Genomic DNA, 18,471 nt, shown 5'->3' on the forward strand with positions numbered 1-18,471 from the left:
GATATTAATCCATACGTGGGCAATACAAGAAAAGTGTGTTCAGCACAGCTGCTACGTGTAAAAATTTAGGTTCATGTACCCCAGTGATAGCCTTTTAGTAAATGCAGTAGAAGAAAAGATTCACTTCACAATAGTATTAATGTATAACATATCTATGAGTGAGCACAACCAAAGATATATAAAGAAAATGATAGAACAGTGTTGTTAGGTATAAAAGACATGAATAAATAGAGAAATTATGCCATCATTAACAATGGGATATCTTGATTTTTTTAAGATACCATTTCTCTCTAAATTAATTCATTGCATATCAAAATCCCAATAAGGTTTTTTTGGAACTTGATAAAATGAACTTAAAATTTATAAAGAAAATCAAAAGCCCAGGAGTAGCCAAGACAATCTTGCAAAACAAGGTAGGGGCCTTGCCACAGAGACTAAGCCATGGAAATTACAATACTGTAATCCTCATATAAGGACAGAGGGAAAAAAAAAATCAATGGAACAAGGTAGAAGCCAGAAATAGGATCACACATATATAAAAATATGATGTGCATTGGAGGCAGCATTATAAATCAGTAGGAAAAGATGGAATGGTCTATAAATGGTGCTTGATCATTAATTGATAATCATATGGAAAATAAAATTGTATTTCTAACTTCATACCATCCCCCCAGAATAGTTCAGGTGAATTAAATTTGAAAAGCAAATCCTAAAAATTTGCTAAAAAATATAAGCAGTTAAATTGGCAGCAGTTAAACATTTTGAAATCAGATCTTAGAAATATAATACTGAGTGCAAAAGCAAGTTGTAGAAGGACAGGTGTAGTAAAGTGCAACTTACATAAAATTTAGGACATGAAATAATACAATGTATTGTGTAAAGATGCTAAAATACATTGTAAAGTATAAAGACATACATGGTGGTACTCTACACCAAATTAAAGGTAGTGTTTACTTCTGAAGATGGTAGAGAGATGAATATGACTGAAGAGGGATGTGTGCAGTATACAATTGTATTTGTAATTTTTTTAGATAAAAATACTATAAAACAATATGTGGCAAAATGTTAACACCAAATGAATAACCAACAGTAAAAAAAATTGGTTGAATAAATTTTGGCTTTTACATACTATGAATATTTTTTCAGCCATTAAAAAGAATGAGTGGTAGCTAGGTAACTATATGGAGGATTTCTAAGAGTGATTACTTAGTGAAGAAAACAAGATGCGGGAAGGTTTGTCTAAAGTCACCCCATTTTTATAAAGCAATGCATGTGTGAGTGTGTGTGTATTACATAATTGTGTATGACCATACGAACATGAAAAAAATTAAAGATTCATTATAGGCTGTTAACATGGGCTGGGAGTGAGGTGATAAGGAAAGAGGAAAAAGGAGGAATGGGGAGTCAAGCAAAGAAAATGGAAAAGACAGAACACCACCAGTGTGGATGATGATTTGATGATTTTGTTTATGTATTTAATATAATCATAGATACACACACACACACACACACACACACACACACACACACACACACATGCATATTTTAAAAAGACTGTAGAACCACTTAAATAAAGAATGAGAGTTGACGTAAGGGGAATTTACTGTGTTTGACTGGAGGCTGTTGTAGAAGAAATGGACTTGCCAAAAAGCCAGCCAGACAAAGATGCCACTTCAAGGAAAGAATTGCTCAATGATGTATTCTGTTGCTAGACTATTTAAACAAATGATGCAATTAAATTGATGCTTTTCCATTTTTTCCGCTTTTGTATTTGTTAAAGTAATTGACCTTAATTTCAGTGAGTTCTTGATAACAATATATATAAAGTATTCACAATGTGCTTGATAATGTAGGATACCAGTCTTAAACGTAATAATTATATTTTATGAAATGTGGCGTCTTGACAGGGAAGCCTTAGTTCTTTCTCTCTTTTTCTTCAACTTGGGAGAGAATAAAGAATGAGTCTTTTTTTTTTTTCCTTCGTCAGGCCAAGGCCTAAATACCAAAAGTTCAAGGTTATGGATCATCGTCTTTAATGTTTTCATATTTTTCTTTCAGTGTGCGGGATGACAGAATTCGAGTAGAAAGGATGGCTAACATGTATTTTGAATACAGCCATGCTTTCCAGGAGGTTACAGACTTTTATGCACAAGATGGAGATGACGTTAATGGTAAATATTTTACACTTGTTAGCTTTATGCCCTGAAATTTAACTGAGTTGAGATTTGGATAAAGATGCAAGTTTGATTTTCAATTTAATGAAAACTAGATAATTATCAATTAAAAAATGGAAGAAGTAGAGAGAAGAAATCACTGTTTTTGCACTCATAAAAAGCACCACTGCAGCTTCTTTGTAGTTATGATCATTTCATAACTTGATATTTTGACATATTCATTGGAGTGTAACAAGTTAGTTACTGAAAATCCTTCCTTTTTGCTTCTCTTAAAAGATGGCCCATTATTTGCAGTTTTACAAAATGTCGGTATAAATCTCCTAGTGAAAGCCAGCATTTCCAAAAGTTGATGGCCAGAATTAAAATATCAGAACATTAATGACAGGGTCTTAATTTGTTGGATCACCATTGTTTGTCTAATTCACATTTCCTCAGCCAGGTATCTGTTTGATTTTGTCTGTACCCCTCATTCCTTCCAGTCCAACTTATGTTCAGTCCATTTTTATCCCCTGTCACCTGCTGGAGAGCTTTCACCATAAGACCCTAAATAGATCAGCTTCCCCCAGCTCCCTCTCAGGCGTCAGTGTCTTGTTGGCGTTTCTATCCCCATCTCTTTTCATCTCATGTTTCTTTGGTCAAATAGAATTAAGTATCTGAGAGTGTAACCCACTTACACACCCATCTGTGCTGTCACCAAGGGATCATCAGCTTGTGCTCAGTTAAAGCTCAGACTAAATCAGGAGACGACCATAAGCCACTCTTGGTACCTGACTCACTTAGAAGGGTGTAGGACACAATGCAGCTTGCTGCAGGGCGCTGTTGCTCTTAGTGGGAGGAGTCCTCTGCAGTCTGTGCAGCGGTCCGCAGAGCCTTTGGGTGCTTAAGTTCCCCTCCCTCCTCTAGTGACAGCTCAGTTGCAAAGAAAGCAGACTCTCATCAGGTGGGTGCAGGATCTGCCCTGGCTTAGAAGCCCCATGCCCTACAGAAAGTCATATTTCGTGCTGGGATTTCTCCAAAGGACATGCCAAATTCAAAGAATCGGTGTACTCAGAGACGGCCAAAATTCTAGAATCAGGTATTTATAATTCATCCTAGTCCAGATGCAATTGACTGATTTCAGGTCATTTTTACCATGCATAGTGCTACCTCATAACACATTGGCACTTCATCTTTATCAGGTTTCCTGGGGATCAGAGCTAGAAAGTTAAAAGATGAAATTCTCAGTAGGAGACTGATGGTTACTCTTCATTTACACCTTGATTTTACAGAAAGCAATAGTTGAAATTAATATATTTTATATTACAGATTTGTGGAGGATATTTTGTAATTTTTTTCTTCAAAGTAATAAATACCTACTGCAAAAAAAGCCAAAACATGGTTGTATAGAAGGAAAAAAGTGAAAATCCCTCCCCTCGAATCCTTAGGAATTCTTAATGTGCAAATCTACACATAAACATACATACGTAGTTCTATATATTTATTTAATATAACTTGGATTTATTCTTTCAGCTAATTTTTATTGAATGCCTGTTCAAGGCATTGTGTATATGATAAGGAATTAAACAGACATTGTGTGTATGATGAGGAATTAAACGGACAAAAATTCCTGCCCTTCTGGAGTTTACAGCCTAGAAGAAGGAGATGTACAATAAAATAGTGTTTAAAGTTGCGAAGTACCATAGAGATAGGCAGGGAGGAGGTGAATTTTTAAATAAGGTAGTGAAGGAAAGCCTCACTGAGAAAATGGCACTTGAACAAAGATTTGAATGAGGATTAAAGGAGTTAAGGGGGAAAACCATAAGGACAGGTGAAGCAACAATGTTTCAGGCAGAGACAGCAGTAGGCACTTAAGTACCTGGCATGTTTAAGGAATATCAAGGAGCCTGGGAGCTGGGACAGAGGAGCTAAGGAGGAGAATATTAGAAGGTGAGCACAGAGAATAAAGGAGTTGGAAGGCAGGTTGCGGAGGGCCTTACGGACTCTTACGGACTTGAGCTGCTTCTCTCAGTGAGTTAGGAAATGTGGAAGGATTTGTAAGCAAAGTAGTCTAATGGTTCCTTCGGCTGCTGTGTTAAGAATACCCTGTAGGGCACAGGGATAAAGGTGGGAGACCAGATGGAGAGCTGTTGCTATATTCCTGCTGAGAGATGAAAGTGATCCTGTAACTTTTTTTTTTCCTTCATTCAATGTATTATGGAAAGTTTTCCATATCAGTACAGATAGCTGTAAGTTATTCCCATTAGAGGTGCACAATCATCTGGATGTACTTAATGATGTTCAGTTAGGTTGCTTCTCATTTTTTCCTACTACAAGAGATTTTTCAACTCACTTCCTTATATACACATTTTAAATAAGCACTTTGGAGTATTTCTGAGTCAAAGGGAATGAGCATTTTACACCTTGAAAATAATTACTCTTTTGTTCTCCAAAAAAGGTTCATCTACCATCAGAAAATGCCCTTTTTTCCATGCTCTAGATGTTTATAATCTTCCATGTTTTTCCAAAGGGCAATTTTAGAAGATATTGTCTAAATTATTATGTGAATAATAATAAACTAAGTCTTACTTAAGGTTTGTTTTTAGTAAAGATGAATAATAATTTTAATGAAGGTATGTACTCTGTTTTTTAGATTCTCAAAATTTGTCTGTCATCATTAAGTTGGAGAAACCTGTGATTTGCTCTTTGGCTGCCATAATAAGATATCTCAAAGAATTTAACTTGGAAAAGGTGCTTTCCAAACCCAAGTAAGTGATTTCTCAAAAATAAAAAAAAGGGGTGAGGTTATATTATAAAACATTTCTTAAATTGAATTTGGTAAGTACTATACTCAGAAGTTTACCTGCTTTTGCTAGAATGCTGTGTTCTGGATCAAGAATGAGGTGTCGTGTTGTTGCTGAAAAATATTAAAAATATTAATTGATTCAAAAAATTAATAGCAAGCTTAAGAATTCTGTCAATTTTTGTATTCATGACAACTAATGTATTATAGTTTTGCCTACAGAAGTAGTATTAAGAAGTGGTATTTGAAAGCATTCATAAAACTTCATCATCTTTCTTATTCTTGGTTTCAGTTCTTATTTCATAGACCATAAAGTTGGAGATAAAAAGGACAGCTACTTACATAGACAGCTTATTGAAAGAGTGATTAACTTCGTAGAGTCGAGAGATTTAAAAGCTGGCAATTGACATTCTAACAAAATGCTAGTTTAAAAACCAGTGGAATAAAAATAAACACAGCAGAATAACTTTCTTGCGTTTCCCTATTCTACCTTCACCAGCCCCTTATCTTTGGCTCTCTGAAGAATTACTCTATATCATATCAATCCTGGATTAGTAAACTACTTCTTGTTGTGGTGATAAGATCTATCTCAGTAAAATGTCACTAGTACTAAGACTGGGAAGTCCTTGCTATGTCTGTTTTAACCCCACCTCTAGAGTAATACACTTCTGAGACTTTTACCCACTGCCCCAAGTATTTTGAGGTATTTCTACTCTCATTGGTCAGAGAGTGAACTATTCTAAGCTCTGTGTGAACCCTGGTCATTGTTCATCCTACTGTTTTCTTATGTTTCTTTCCCGATCTCATGGAAGTTCCCCTACACATTTAAGAATCAGTACTTGGCCAAAGACCTGAGGGGACTCTTCTGCAGATCTCTCAGTGTGCAGCTCTGTCATCTCTGCCTTCTGTCTCACAAATTCTTCTTTCCTTTGTCTCTCCTAGGAGTCAGTCAGTGTTTACCTCTTTTGTTTTTCTTCTCTCAGGATCACAGTTCTATGTGCCTCATGTCCAACGGCTTGAAAACATTTAAAATATATCCATATATATGTATAATTTGTCCAGTTTTCTAACTGTTGGTGGTTAAAGGGCAGTTCTCATGCATTTAATCCTTTATGAATGAAAACAGAAGTCAGGTGCCATAACTGAATGCTATACAAAAACAACAGAAGAGGGAGATGTGTGAAGTTACAGCAGCTGCCCTAAACAATGCCGTCTTCTAAAACTTCTGGAAAACTCATCTTCATTTAATGAGCACTGGGTGGGGGGGGGGGGGTAGGGATGGGGAAGGATAAATTGGGAGTTTGGAATTTGTAGATACTAACTACTATAATATAAAATAGATAAACAACAAGGTACTACTGTATAGCATGGGGAACTATATTCAGTACCTTGTAATCACCAGAATGAAAAAGCAGAGAAAAGGGATGTATATATGTATAAATGAATCACTATGCTGTACACCAGAAATTAACACATTATAAATCGACTTTACTTCAATTTTTAAAAAAAAAATTAGCACTTGAAAAAGAACCAAATTCAAATCCCATATAAAATTATTTTAAAAAAGAATAAGGGACAGGATAATGTCCTTATAGAAAATGAATGCTTGCCAGAAAGACATGCCCACAAATGTTCTTTTTTCTTTTCTTTTTTTTTTTTTAGATTCCACATGTGAACTATCTCATGTGGCATTTATGTTCTTTTGTTGTTTTTTTTTTTTAGAGACATGCCCACAAATGAAATTAAAAACTACTATAACCTACTACTGCAAAATGAGCTAAAAGACTTTAAGGAAATGACATTAAATGTGAAATAACAAATGATAATAAATAAGAAATAGGAGAGCTTTGAAACAAGATGTTGGGATTGAAGAATGAGCATACATTAAAGAAAAATCAATTTAGGAATGAAGAGTAAGCTAGAAGGAATATAAAAGTAAATAAGCATAACATAGAGAAATAGAATTAGAAAAGAGAGAGATGCAAAAAAAGGTTAGCAGAGCAAACCTGATGAAACAGCAGTAGTTAAGAAAGCCCTACTTGCAAGCTTGACCCTTGACTGGCCTCTGGGACCTTGGATTTGGGGAGGGTCTCCAGCATTCTCTGATAAGAGTGGCTCTCTGCCTAAACTATTCAGACAATATGGTTAATGCTGAGCCCCTCCTTTCTTTCTGGGAGGTGGAATTGTGGTGCATATTAGGAAGAAGGTGCCTATGCGACCAGCCTGCAGCAAAAGCATTGGGTTCTGAGTCTCTAATGAACTTCTCTGGTGGACATTTCACATGAGTTGTCGCAACTCATTGCTGGGGCAATTAAGAACATCCTGTGTGACTCTACCAGGAGAGGACTTTTGGATGTTTGCCCTTGGTTTCTTCTAGACTTTGCTTTATGTACCTTTTCCCTTTTCTAATTTTGTTTTGTATCCTCTTCCAAACCAAATTCTACCCCGATGTAATTTTTAGCAAGATGGCGCAAAAGCTGTCGTGTGCTCCGTGAAATTTTAATTCTCGGTCATTTTAATGTTTGGACAGTTCCTTGCTCCCAAATTTCACTTGAGGCATGATTCCTACCATGAGGCAAGATTTCACCTTTAGTTGGAATTAAGTGACAAAACCCTCAAATAATTGGTGGAACAGGGGTGCTTTCCGGACCTTAAATCTAAGACCCCATTCCTCAGGGTATAGACTGTTAGGTTTACTAGTTTTTGTGAGGCTGAAGGCAACTGAGCAGTATTTCCGGGTAGTCCACACATCTTAAATACTTCTTATATATCTTACACCTCTGGTGTTCATGGGAGATAAAGGCAGCTAGCTGAGATATTTTTAGGAAAGGCTTCTGAATTGTGGGTTCTTGATGCCAACTAAGCATCCTTTGAGAGTCTGTTTTTGATTAAGATACTCAAGTGTTAATCACCTCTACGGTGTGGGTTAAACCTAACTGTCAGGAACAGGGGAACCAAATGACTTACACTTAAGCACATGGGTACTGATGAGATACCAACTATGAGTCCAGGCTATCAGCACTCCCAGCTTGTATCTTTGTCCATGAAGGTGTGTGAACATCTCTCAGCTACACAGCAAATCACTGCCTAATTGTTTCTTCCTGAAAATAATGTTTTACATTTTATTACTGTCCTGGGTGTTTCACATACATTTCTGGGCTTTATGACTCAAAGGAAAACAAACCAACCAACACAAACTGGCCTCCCCATAGAAAGACGCAGACCTTTGCTGAGGATCTACTTTCTCCTAGGCTCTGCAGGTGCTCCAAAATGCATAAGACATAAATAACCCTTACCTGCAAGGAGCTCAGATCTATTAATGAGGATAGCAGAAGAATATAAATTACTGTAATGCAAGGCAAATTAAGTTAACGGTTATAAGAAGGAGAGAACAGACTACGCACCCCAGCTATCAATCAGTGTTGGAATTGCTTCTCTCTGAAAATCATTAATGTCACCCTTTGGAAGCCAGGTTAAACCTGTCACACATAAATTACGTTGCCAAAGGACAGTGTTCAATTACCAGGCAACGTTCCTAATATGCAGTAAGTCATTTCTTTTTCAGGGTTGTGGGGCTCATCCAGAAGTGGAGGCATCTCTCAATGAGCTCTGGCTCTTTGGGCTCTGATTTTAGGCTCTAGATTCCTGGATGAAGGCTTGCTTCTGTAACTGGTTTGGGAAACTGTATTTTATTCATCTGGTTATGGCCATGATGAGTTGGATTAGTTTTATGATGCAAACACTCATGCTTTCCCTCCAGATAGTTTAGTGACCTGCCATTATTTTTCTTGCTTTGAAAAATGAGCCATCAGTTCCTTAAGTGCTGTTGATAGAAACGTCAAAGGACTGGCTTATAAAGGAAATTAATCTATTAGTAATGCATTGATTAATATAATTTTTAACATGAAACTTATGGTTGCCATGGGGGAAGAGTGGTGGGAAGGAATAAATTGGGAGTTTGAGATTTGAAGGTACTAACTACCATATATAAAATGGATAAAGAACAGGTTTCTTCTGTACAGCACAGGGAACTATATTCAGTATCTTGTAGTAATGAAAAAGAATATGAAAATGAATGTATCTATGTATGACTGAAACATTATTCTGTGCACCAGAAGTTGATACAACATTGTAAACTGACTATACTTCAGTTTAAAAAAATGAAAGACTAATAAGGACAAAATTTGAATTATGCATACATATATTAATCATATTGAGCTCAGGACTCAGGTTTATTTGGAACTTATTGAACTTTTAATCTAGTTTGAAATAGTTACAGGGACATAAGGAGAAAGTGAATTATTTGTTTAAGGAAATAATTCCTGCTACTTTTTCAGTTTTATACTTTATGAAAACAGCCACATTAAATGTGTGGTCTTAATTATAGACTAAGTAATATTTGCACATATCAGAATATTAATTAAAAGCTTTTAAAGTGTTTATCAAAATGACTTCATGCTAAAGAAAAAGAAGGATGCTTTTAAGTATCTTGACATATTTTTCTAGCAAATTGCATAGCTTTTCCTGAAGAGACCACCACTTGTTCTGCCAGTGATAAAAGACTATGTTTGGTCCTGTTACTGGAAATTAAAAAAAAAAAATTAAGAATTGTTGGTACTGTTACTTCCATTCCTTATTCTTGTTTTTGTTGTGAGAGTAACTGTCCTTTCACGTCAGCTTACCTAAGTACCAGCAATGATGGAAAACAGTATCTTAATGAATGTTGTTTTTGCTTTTTTTGGTTTGATTTCCTAGCAAAGGGCTAACTTTTATCATAATGTTACTGAATATTTCTAAAGCCTAAATTAGTTTTCCTATTTCTTTATGCACTTATATCATGGTTCATATTTCATTCTTTTTACAGGAATTTTAAACAGTTGTCAGGAGAAGTGGAATTTATGACACTTAATGGAACAGCATTAAGGAACCTGGAAATCCTTCAGAATCAGGTCAGGTAAACATAGGGCTATTTGATTCAAAATGGGTTTCAAAAAAAAAATGGGAGATAGGTAGCAGTGTGTTCTTAGGAGTGCAGGTGAACAGTGTTGTCTTCAGCTGATAGTGCTCACTTTTTGGAGAGTCAAATATATGAAATACTTACTTGGGGGTTACATTGGGAGCTATAGCGCTGTGCTTGTCAATGATTGAAGCAGCATGCCTGTTCTGACAACTTCTATATCATATATTTCTTTGGAAAGGCATCATCTTTGGGAATTCAGTGAAGTAGATTTTTCTGGTCTGCTTGGTTATCTTTTTCTACATATTTTTAACTTTTTGTTGAAGTGTTGCAGTCTTATTTCATTATTCAGTATATAAAACAAGTAACTGCAATATTCAATTTGACTGTTAAATGCATAGTAGTTCATTTCACAAACTTCCATCATTGTTTATTTGCCCTTTACTGATGAGTGAGGAAGATAATGAAGACATTAAAATGATTGCTTTCATTTATTAAGTTATCACTTAAAAATGTGAGATGTTGTATTGTAAAACTAATGTTCTTATAAAAAACTCATAAAAATAAAAAGCAGTTCCAAGTCATTTGAGTAGTGGAAAAGCTGAACCATCTGCTGTGAATTACTACCACTGCTGTGAATTAAAGTAAATGCTGAATTTATTCTCCTGACTCCTGGATTTGTGTATAGCTAGCTAGTTTCTCTCACTCAGTTTCTCCTTCTGCCAGGCTGTCCTTGCATACTGGAGTCAGCCTTCCGTTTATTCAAAAACATTTTTATCTTGTCATTCTGTTATCCGGAAGTTGAGAGTCTTTTCCTGGCAAGTCTTTCTCATCAACTCTATATACATCCTTGGGTTAGGAAACAAGTAATAAGAATAAAAGGATATTTCTTGGGTGAAGAAGAGCCTATAGTCAAAGCCTGCAGATTCCGCCTTGGCATTTCAAGCTTTCCTTTCTTCTGCCACATCCTCCCTGTTCAAATCCTACTACAGTGGAGTTGGTTCTGAAATCAAATGCCTAAGGCAAAAATCATCCATAATCAAAATACCCTTTAAAATCCCTTTCTTTATCAGGACTTGGGCCCTTGGAGAAATGGAAGCTGAGAATTAACATCTTCTGCTTGTCTTTGCACTGCAGCTTTGGCCTCCTTACTGTGGAGCAGTGGAAGGGGGTCATGGGGAGGGGCTGGGTGTCAGGGAGAGCTGAGATGTAGCAGGACTTGGGTCTCTCCCACTCTCCCTCTCTTGTCCGAGCCTGCTTCCCCAGTGATGCCAGGTAGTTGGAGAGTGATTCCCCTCCACTGTCCTCTTCATGGACCCTTTCTGTGGTCAGGCCAGTCAGGCTCTTGTCTCAGAAGGGATGGTGCAGTCACTGATGTGGATCCCCTCAGAGGTCAGCTCTGCCTTCCCAGCCCATCCTCAGGGAGCCTTCCTTCCGTGACCACTGCAGCTTCTGTGGCTGCTCTCTTTCGGCTCCTGAGGCCTGGGGAAGTTATGTCACACCTTTTGTAGTTGATTTCTGCCAGGTGGCACTGGGTCTTGTTAGGAGTCTCTTCTCCCACACTCTGATATAAGTGCCCTGAGGGAGGAATCATGTCTTAATATACCTTTGCCAGCCATACTGCTGAGCACACAAGAGGTGTTCTGTTAAGTACTTGCTTGCTGATTTAAAGTAAAGGAAAATGGAAAAAAAAAATTCAGGTGAAAACTGCAACTTGATGTTCCCAATACAGTTTAAACCTGTTAATAGACATTTTGTACTACAGTGAATCCTTGGTTAAAATTAACTACCATTCTAGTTAATTATAATTTTTTTTATGGCTTAACTTTAAAGTGGCAAAGCATAGACAGATAAACCTTTGCTAAGGATTTAATAAAACGGACTAAAGTCAGACCCTTCCAGGATGCATTCCTAGAGTGCAGTGCAGGTCCACTTCCCTCCTGAGCCTTTTTCAGTTTTGACATGGGAGGATCTGTCTTTAGAACGGCAGCTCTTAGGCAGTGGGAGATCCTGAACTGCCAAAGGAAAATCAAATTATCTTCACTGTGCTTCCCAAGGGAGGAAAGAAGACAGTTATATTTTTAAGACGTTTCAAAAGAAACTTCTCAATACTGTATTGTTAGTTAACTAAAAACTACATATAGACTGTATCTTTCCTTTGTGTGTTTATATATGTGTGTATATATATTCATCAGACATTAAATGAACACCTGTTTTGAGCTGTATCTTATGCTAGGCATATGTAACATTTAAAATTAGTGTATATGGAATAATTAGGGCGTGTAAACAACTAGTGGTTTTGGTACAAATACCATTGTCTAGTTAATAAAACTTGTTTTCTGGTCTTTCTTAGACTGACATGGAAACCAGAGGAAGTTTATTTTGGGTTTTAGACCATACTAGAACTTCATTTGGGAGACGGAAGTTAAGGAAGTGGGTGACCCAACCACTCCTTAAATTAAGGTAAAAGCAATTCCTTTTTGTGTGTTTAATATGAAATTATATAAAATTAAGAAATGAAAGGTATGTTAGCCTCCTTAAAACCAAGGTTACCATGGCTTATAAGAGCACAGTTTTAAATTGGGGAAGATTTTAATTTGTATCTGGCAATAGACTGTCTAATATTGAGGAATTTTTCCTTGTCCCCAAGAGCGAGTTTGCTTGCGGTTGGAAGACATGGAGTCGGCCTGGGGAAAGTGAGTTATCCGGTTGGTTTGGATCATCAGCAGCATCAGGGAGTAGGGAGAAAGGGGCTGGGGAGAGGGGCTACCTTCCGTGGAGGACTTTGAAGGCCAGGCTGAGGAGCTGGTAGCCAGAGGAAGTTAATCCAGTGATTCTGCCCATGGGAGTGATAGGATCAGAGCTGGGCTTGTGTGTGGGAGCCGACAAAATGGTTTTGGAGGGGCATGTTAGCAAGTTCACAGAGAGGTTCTGAGGACCTGAACTAAAGAAGTACCAGTAGGAATCTGAAAGAGGGGTTAGGTGTGAGATGTTGAGGAAAGTAGAATGAGAAGACGAGGAGTGCTTTCAGGGAAGGTAGGTGAGCCTAGTGCCTAAAACAGTGGTTTCCAAGATTGTCTGCATAGTGGAGTCGCCTGGGAAGTGTCATAGATACTGATGCCTGTATCCAACGCCCAGCGATTGTGATTTAATTGGTCTCCAGTGTGACCGGGGAGTTGGAATTTTTAGGAGTTCCCCGGATGATTTTGACATGCCGATGCATTTGGGAACTGTGACTAGTGTCTGTCACTTAGTAGGAGGAGTCCAGTTAATGTTTACTGACTGAATGCTGTTATTTATTGTGCTTTATTTAATATTCAAAATCATCCTCCGAGGTGGGTCCTTGAGATGAGTAAACAGATCCAAAGCACTTCAGTAACTTGTTTCACAGCTGGTGGAGCCTAGATTTAAAACCAGCATGGACTCCGTCCTGAACAGCTTCCCATAGGGACGACCAGAGAGAGTTGTGGTGGTGGTGCTGTGTGTGGGCTGTCAGTTGGGTGACTCAATCCCACCAAGCTGGCAGCCTGCCACCCCCCGCCCAACATGTTCTCACCTTTGCAGTGCTGCAGTACCACCTCCCAGGGTTGACATAAGGAATAAGATGAGACAGTAAACCTAACTGCCATTTTTTGAGCTCTTTGTCATATAGCAAGCACTATGCTAGGGGCTTTATGTACACCAAATCTTTTAAACTGCACAACAGCCTCACTGATGGCTGCATTTTACACTGTGCTTGGTACACAGACATCTTTGGCAAAGGACAGCAGGTGCCGTTACTGTTAGTCATAAGCTTTAAGACATTGTTTTGATAATGATGATGACTAAATCACTTCAGCTTTAGCGGGTCATGACAATTCTTTTCTTGATCATGAAGACCTTCAGACAGGGGAAACTGACTAGATAAAAAATTCTGAAAATGGAAGTGTCTACTTTGGTTCAGTATTCAAATGAGATAAAAGTAATTTGTGGAGCAAAAGCAGACAAGATGGTTTTCTGCAGTCTGTGGACAGCAATATAAGGGGTGTCTCCTGGCTGATAGAAAGGCATCTGTCTAAGCAGCCACACAATTCTTAAATTTTATTTGCTTGATTGAAATATTCAGCAGAAACAGACTTGCTAGCAGACTTTTTCATGTAAATCAAAATTTTTATTTCTGTTAAATTTATTTTATATAAGCAAGATTAATTTGAGATAACTTCGGTAGACCATGTTGCATGCTCTTTGTGGGCCTGATCATGTATCCCTCAGGACCCAACCTCCTCAGAAAGGCTGAGAGAAAGTACACCATGCATTGAACTCTGATGCTTTCAAGTATGTACTTTAGATCAGCCTAAAATGTATAGAGCTGAAAACAAGCACACAAAACTTCTTCCTTTGCAATTTTTATTTTAGGTCACAGTTTTGAAACTCTAGGCTTCCTAATCCATTAAAATTCACTTCAAAAGAATTCCAGTTAAACCTTAATTGCATATGCATCCTATTCCAAACAAATACATAGAGAAAATCTTCAGCTGATTTTTCAGTGGTTCAGCTCTATATTTGTTGTTGCTGTTGGCTTTTTTTTAACACTAACATAGGTGCCATGCTAGTCACGTCAGTGGTTCATCCAGGCTAATGTTCTCTCTCTGACATTGGCAGCCAAAGGTGGTTAGTTTAGGGCTGATTTTCTTTTATAGTGAAATCACAGTGTTTATAGAACAAATAATTAGTGACAAGAGAATTTAGCAAGATCGAGGGTGGATCTTCCAAAAGTTCTCCAAGAGCCCATTATTTATCAGTCACCCAGGAATTAGAAGCCCTTAGGATCGTTTCTTTATACTTTTAGCCTCTTTCAGCTCCCAGGCAGTCACACAGTTCATAAATTCAGGACCAAGTGTTTCAAGTTTCAGATGATTTTCCGTTCCCACTACAAAATGGCCTCTTTGGTGCAAAATTTTCTAATGACTTTCTATAAGGTAAAAGTGTTTTTACCCTATTATTTACAGACTGATTCAAAGAATGCACTTGGGTTATTGAGACAGGATTTTACTCTACTAAAACCACACTGCCTTTTCTAAATAGGTTATATTTTCTTATATGTTGAGACCTATGCTTTTTGTCAGTTCTCTAATTTTAGTTAAGATTTTTCATTGTAGGTCACTGGCCCGTTCTTATAAATGCATGTCATGTTGGCAAGACATTAGTCCTAAGACCTTTTAAAATTAAGTAAGTTATATTGAATTCATTTTTTTTTTGAGGTTCCATCTTCGAATTTCTTCAGTTTCTTTGAGTTGATATGATCTTGTCAGTGTTTTATATACTCACCATATGTACTTTATTGGTTTTGTCAGAAAGTCCCAAAACGCAAATTCTGCTTGTAAATATCTGATAGGGGCAGAAAACTTTAGGTAAAATATTAATTTCCAAGGCAGATTTGGTCATCTTAAAATAAGTATTCAAGATTCAGTACCTTCCTCTGTATCTTGAAATATTAAACCAAAGTAAGTTCAGAATTTTCTCCATGGGTACCTCTTCTGCCTGCACCTTACATGTCGATGTTACCCATAGTTCCCTCCGGGGCTGATTCTTAACTTTCAACACTACTTGGAATCTTATCTGTGGCCATGGCTTCTCCTATAACTCATTTGCCGATGACTTAGTCACCATTATTTCCAGCAGCTCCAGACCCACACATCTGCTGGAACATCTCTGCCTCAGGAAACGTTCAATCTGTGTTTGCAAGACAAATTGAAAATGAAGCATTTCCTTCAGTGAGATAATGATTTCTTGGAAATACAGCTCTGTGTGTGTGTGTTTGTGTGTGTGTGTGTGTGTGTGTGTGTGTGTACGTACATGCATGTGCATGTGTTTGCATACACACGTGGAGAACAGCAGATTATTAACCACAAAGGGAATCTGAGAAATCAGTTCTTCCCCTTCTAGTGGAGGAACTGTTTAATCAATGATGAAAACATTGAATCTTTGGCAAGGGCTAGTGTTACATCATCTTGCCTTTTTATAAAATCACTTTTTATGAAAGGCAGTCAGATGAAAGTCTTCATGAAAGGCTTTTTGTTTGTTGAAGAAACTAAGCATCTCCAGGCCTCTGGTCTTGCCCTTCTTTATTTCTATCTGCATTACCCGAAGATTTTTTTTTAAAGTGTATATCTGATTATATTTTGCTGTCTACTGTTTACAGTTCTCACAACACACTGAGGTGTAATTTATTTCTGGACCTTTGTACAGCCTGTTCCTTTTTCTAAAATGGTAACTTCTACTCATTTTAGTTTCCCTCTTAGTTTGCTGGCTGCTGCAGCACAGTTTCCTTTGCTCGCTCTTCATCTTCTCTGTATCCTTTAAATGATGGGGTTCCTGAGGCCTGAACCTTAGGAGCTCAGCTTTCTTCCTTCCCTTAGCCTCCTCTCTCTTCCTCTTACCTTCTCACTCTCTCCTACCCTCTCCTCTACCCCTATGAACTAACTGATCTATTCCCGTTACCATGAACAGCAAAATGTAAACAATCCCAAATTTGTGTCTCTGGCCCTTACTCTCTTCTGTTCTCCAGACTTGTATAGTCAACTTGGATTCCTAAACACATAGGTGTATCACAGACATCTCAAACTTAACATGTTCATCCCTGTTCCTCCTCCTGGTTTCCCTGTTCTAGGATTCAGCCCCTCCATCTAATGAGTTGCTTGGGCCAGAAACCTGGGAGTTATTCTGGACATTTCCTTTTGACAACCACATCCAATCTAATACTGAGTCCTGTTGCCTTTACCTCTAAAATAAATCCAGAGTCCTTGCATGTCTTGCCATCTTGACTGCCGTCACCCTGATCTAAACTGCCATCAATTCCCACTTGACTGCTGCACTGTCCTCCTGACTGATCTCTTGTTTGAACATAAAGACTGAATTATGTCACTCCCCTGCCTTAAACTCTTTATTGGCTATCCATCATGCTTCAAATAAAATTAAAATTCTTGAGCATGACTCTTCTGTCTGATTCCCCTTTTCATTCATGTGTTTGTTGTCACTCTTGCCTCCTTTGGTTTCTGTGCATCCCAAAGCTTTTTCTCATCTGTGGTCTCTTTATTTGGTCATCTCTCTATCTAGAATGTTCTTTCTTTTCTCTTCAATTTTTATGTGGCTAATTCCTTACCTTGAGGTCTTATTATAAAGTGTTACTTCTTCAGAGAGGCTTTTTTTGATCTCCTAATCTAAATTGCTCTTTGTATCATTTTTAGATATTTTATAAAACTTACTATGATTGATATTTGTTTATCATTCTTGCAAATGGCAGAATTTCGTTCTTTTTTTATGGCCGAATAATGTTCCATTGTGTATATATATACCACATTGTCTTTATCCACTCATCTGTTGATGGCCACTTAGGTTGCTTCCATCTCTTGCCTATCGTAAATAATGTTGCTGTGAACATTGGGGTGCATGTGTCTTTTTGAATTTGTGTTTTTATTTTCTTTGGATATATACCCAACATTGGAATTGCTGGATCACATAGTAGTTCATTTTTAGTTTTTTTGAGGAACCTCCATACTATTTTCCATAGTGACTGCACCAGTTTACAATTTTACCAACAGTGTACGAGGGTTCCCTTTTTTCCACATCCTCTCCAACTTCTGTTATTTGTAGACTTTTGATGGTAGCCATTCTGACAGGTGAGGTGATACCTCATTGTGTTTTTGATTTGCATTTCTCTGGTAATTAGCGATGTTGAGCATTTTTTCTTGTGCCTGTTGGCCAGCTGTATATCCTTTGGGAAAATGTGTATTCAGGTCTTCTAGCCATTTTTTAATCTGGTTGATAGTTGGTTTTGGTTTTTTTTTTTTTTTGATATTTTGATAAGAGCTGTTTTTATATTTTGGATAGTACCTCCTTATTGGTCATATCATTTGCAAATATTTTCTCCCATTTAGTAGGTTGTCTTTTCATTTTGTTGATGGTTTTCTTTGCTGTGCAAAAGCTTTTAAGTTTAATTAGGCCCTATTTGTTTATCTTTACTTTTATTTATTTTCCCTTAGGAGATCTAAAAATAAATTCTGCTACAATTTATGTTGCAGAGTGTTCTGCCTATGCTCTCTTCTAGTTTTATGGTCTCAGGTCTTTATACAAGTCTCTAATCCATTTTGAGTTTATTTTTGTATATGATGTGAAGGAATGTTCTAATATCATTCTTTTACATGTAGCTGTCCAGTTTTCCCAGCATCACTTATTGAATAAGAGACTGTCTTTTCTCCTTTATATATTCTTGCCTCCTTATCTAATCAGTCACAACTCCTATTAATTTTACCTCTCTAACATCTCTTCAAACTATGTGCTCTTTCCATGACTATATCCTCCAACTGAGTTTAGATCATCAAGGTCACTCCCTTGGATTACTCAAACAGCCTTCTAACCAGTCTTTTTGTCACTGTTCTTGTCTTTTCCAACATTAGCCATTGGTTCCTCTTGAATTCAGGATAAGGTCTGGATCCTATGTGGTCTGCATTACTCTCATGACCTGTTCCCTGCTTCCCTTTCTAGCTCCTACTATCACACTTTCACCTTCCATCTTTTATTTC

At 37.4% G+C, this 18,471-nt stretch overlaps 1 protein-coding gene across 4 annotated transcripts in view; it reads left to right on the forward strand.

The window, feature by feature from the left end:
• The window catches only part of MSH3 (mutS homolog 3), a 139,621-nt gene that overhangs the window by 45,133 nt on the left and 76,017 nt on the right, over positions 1 to 18,471 (forward strand). For all 4 annotated transcript variants that reach the window (XM_031447348.2, XM_031447351.2, XM_031447349.2 and 1 more), the window contains exons 9-12: positions 2,059 to 2,171; positions 4,804 to 4,918; positions 9,818 to 9,902; positions 12,264 to 12,373. In XM_031447348.2, the coding sequence (XP_031303208.1) occupies positions 2,059 to 2,171; positions 4,804 to 4,918; positions 9,818 to 9,902; positions 12,264 to 12,373 (423 nt within the window). The remainder of the gene's footprint in view (positions 1 to 2,058; positions 2,172 to 4,803; positions 4,919 to 9,817; positions 9,903 to 12,263; positions 12,374 to 18,471) is intronic.

Source organism: Camelus dromedarius, chromosome 3 (genome assembly GCF_036321535.1).
Source record: "Camelus dromedarius isolate mCamDro1 chromosome 3, mCamDro1.pat, whole genome shotgun sequence".
NCBI classification, from domain to species: Eukaryota; Metazoa; Chordata; class Mammalia; order Artiodactyla; family Camelidae; genus Camelus; species Camelus dromedarius.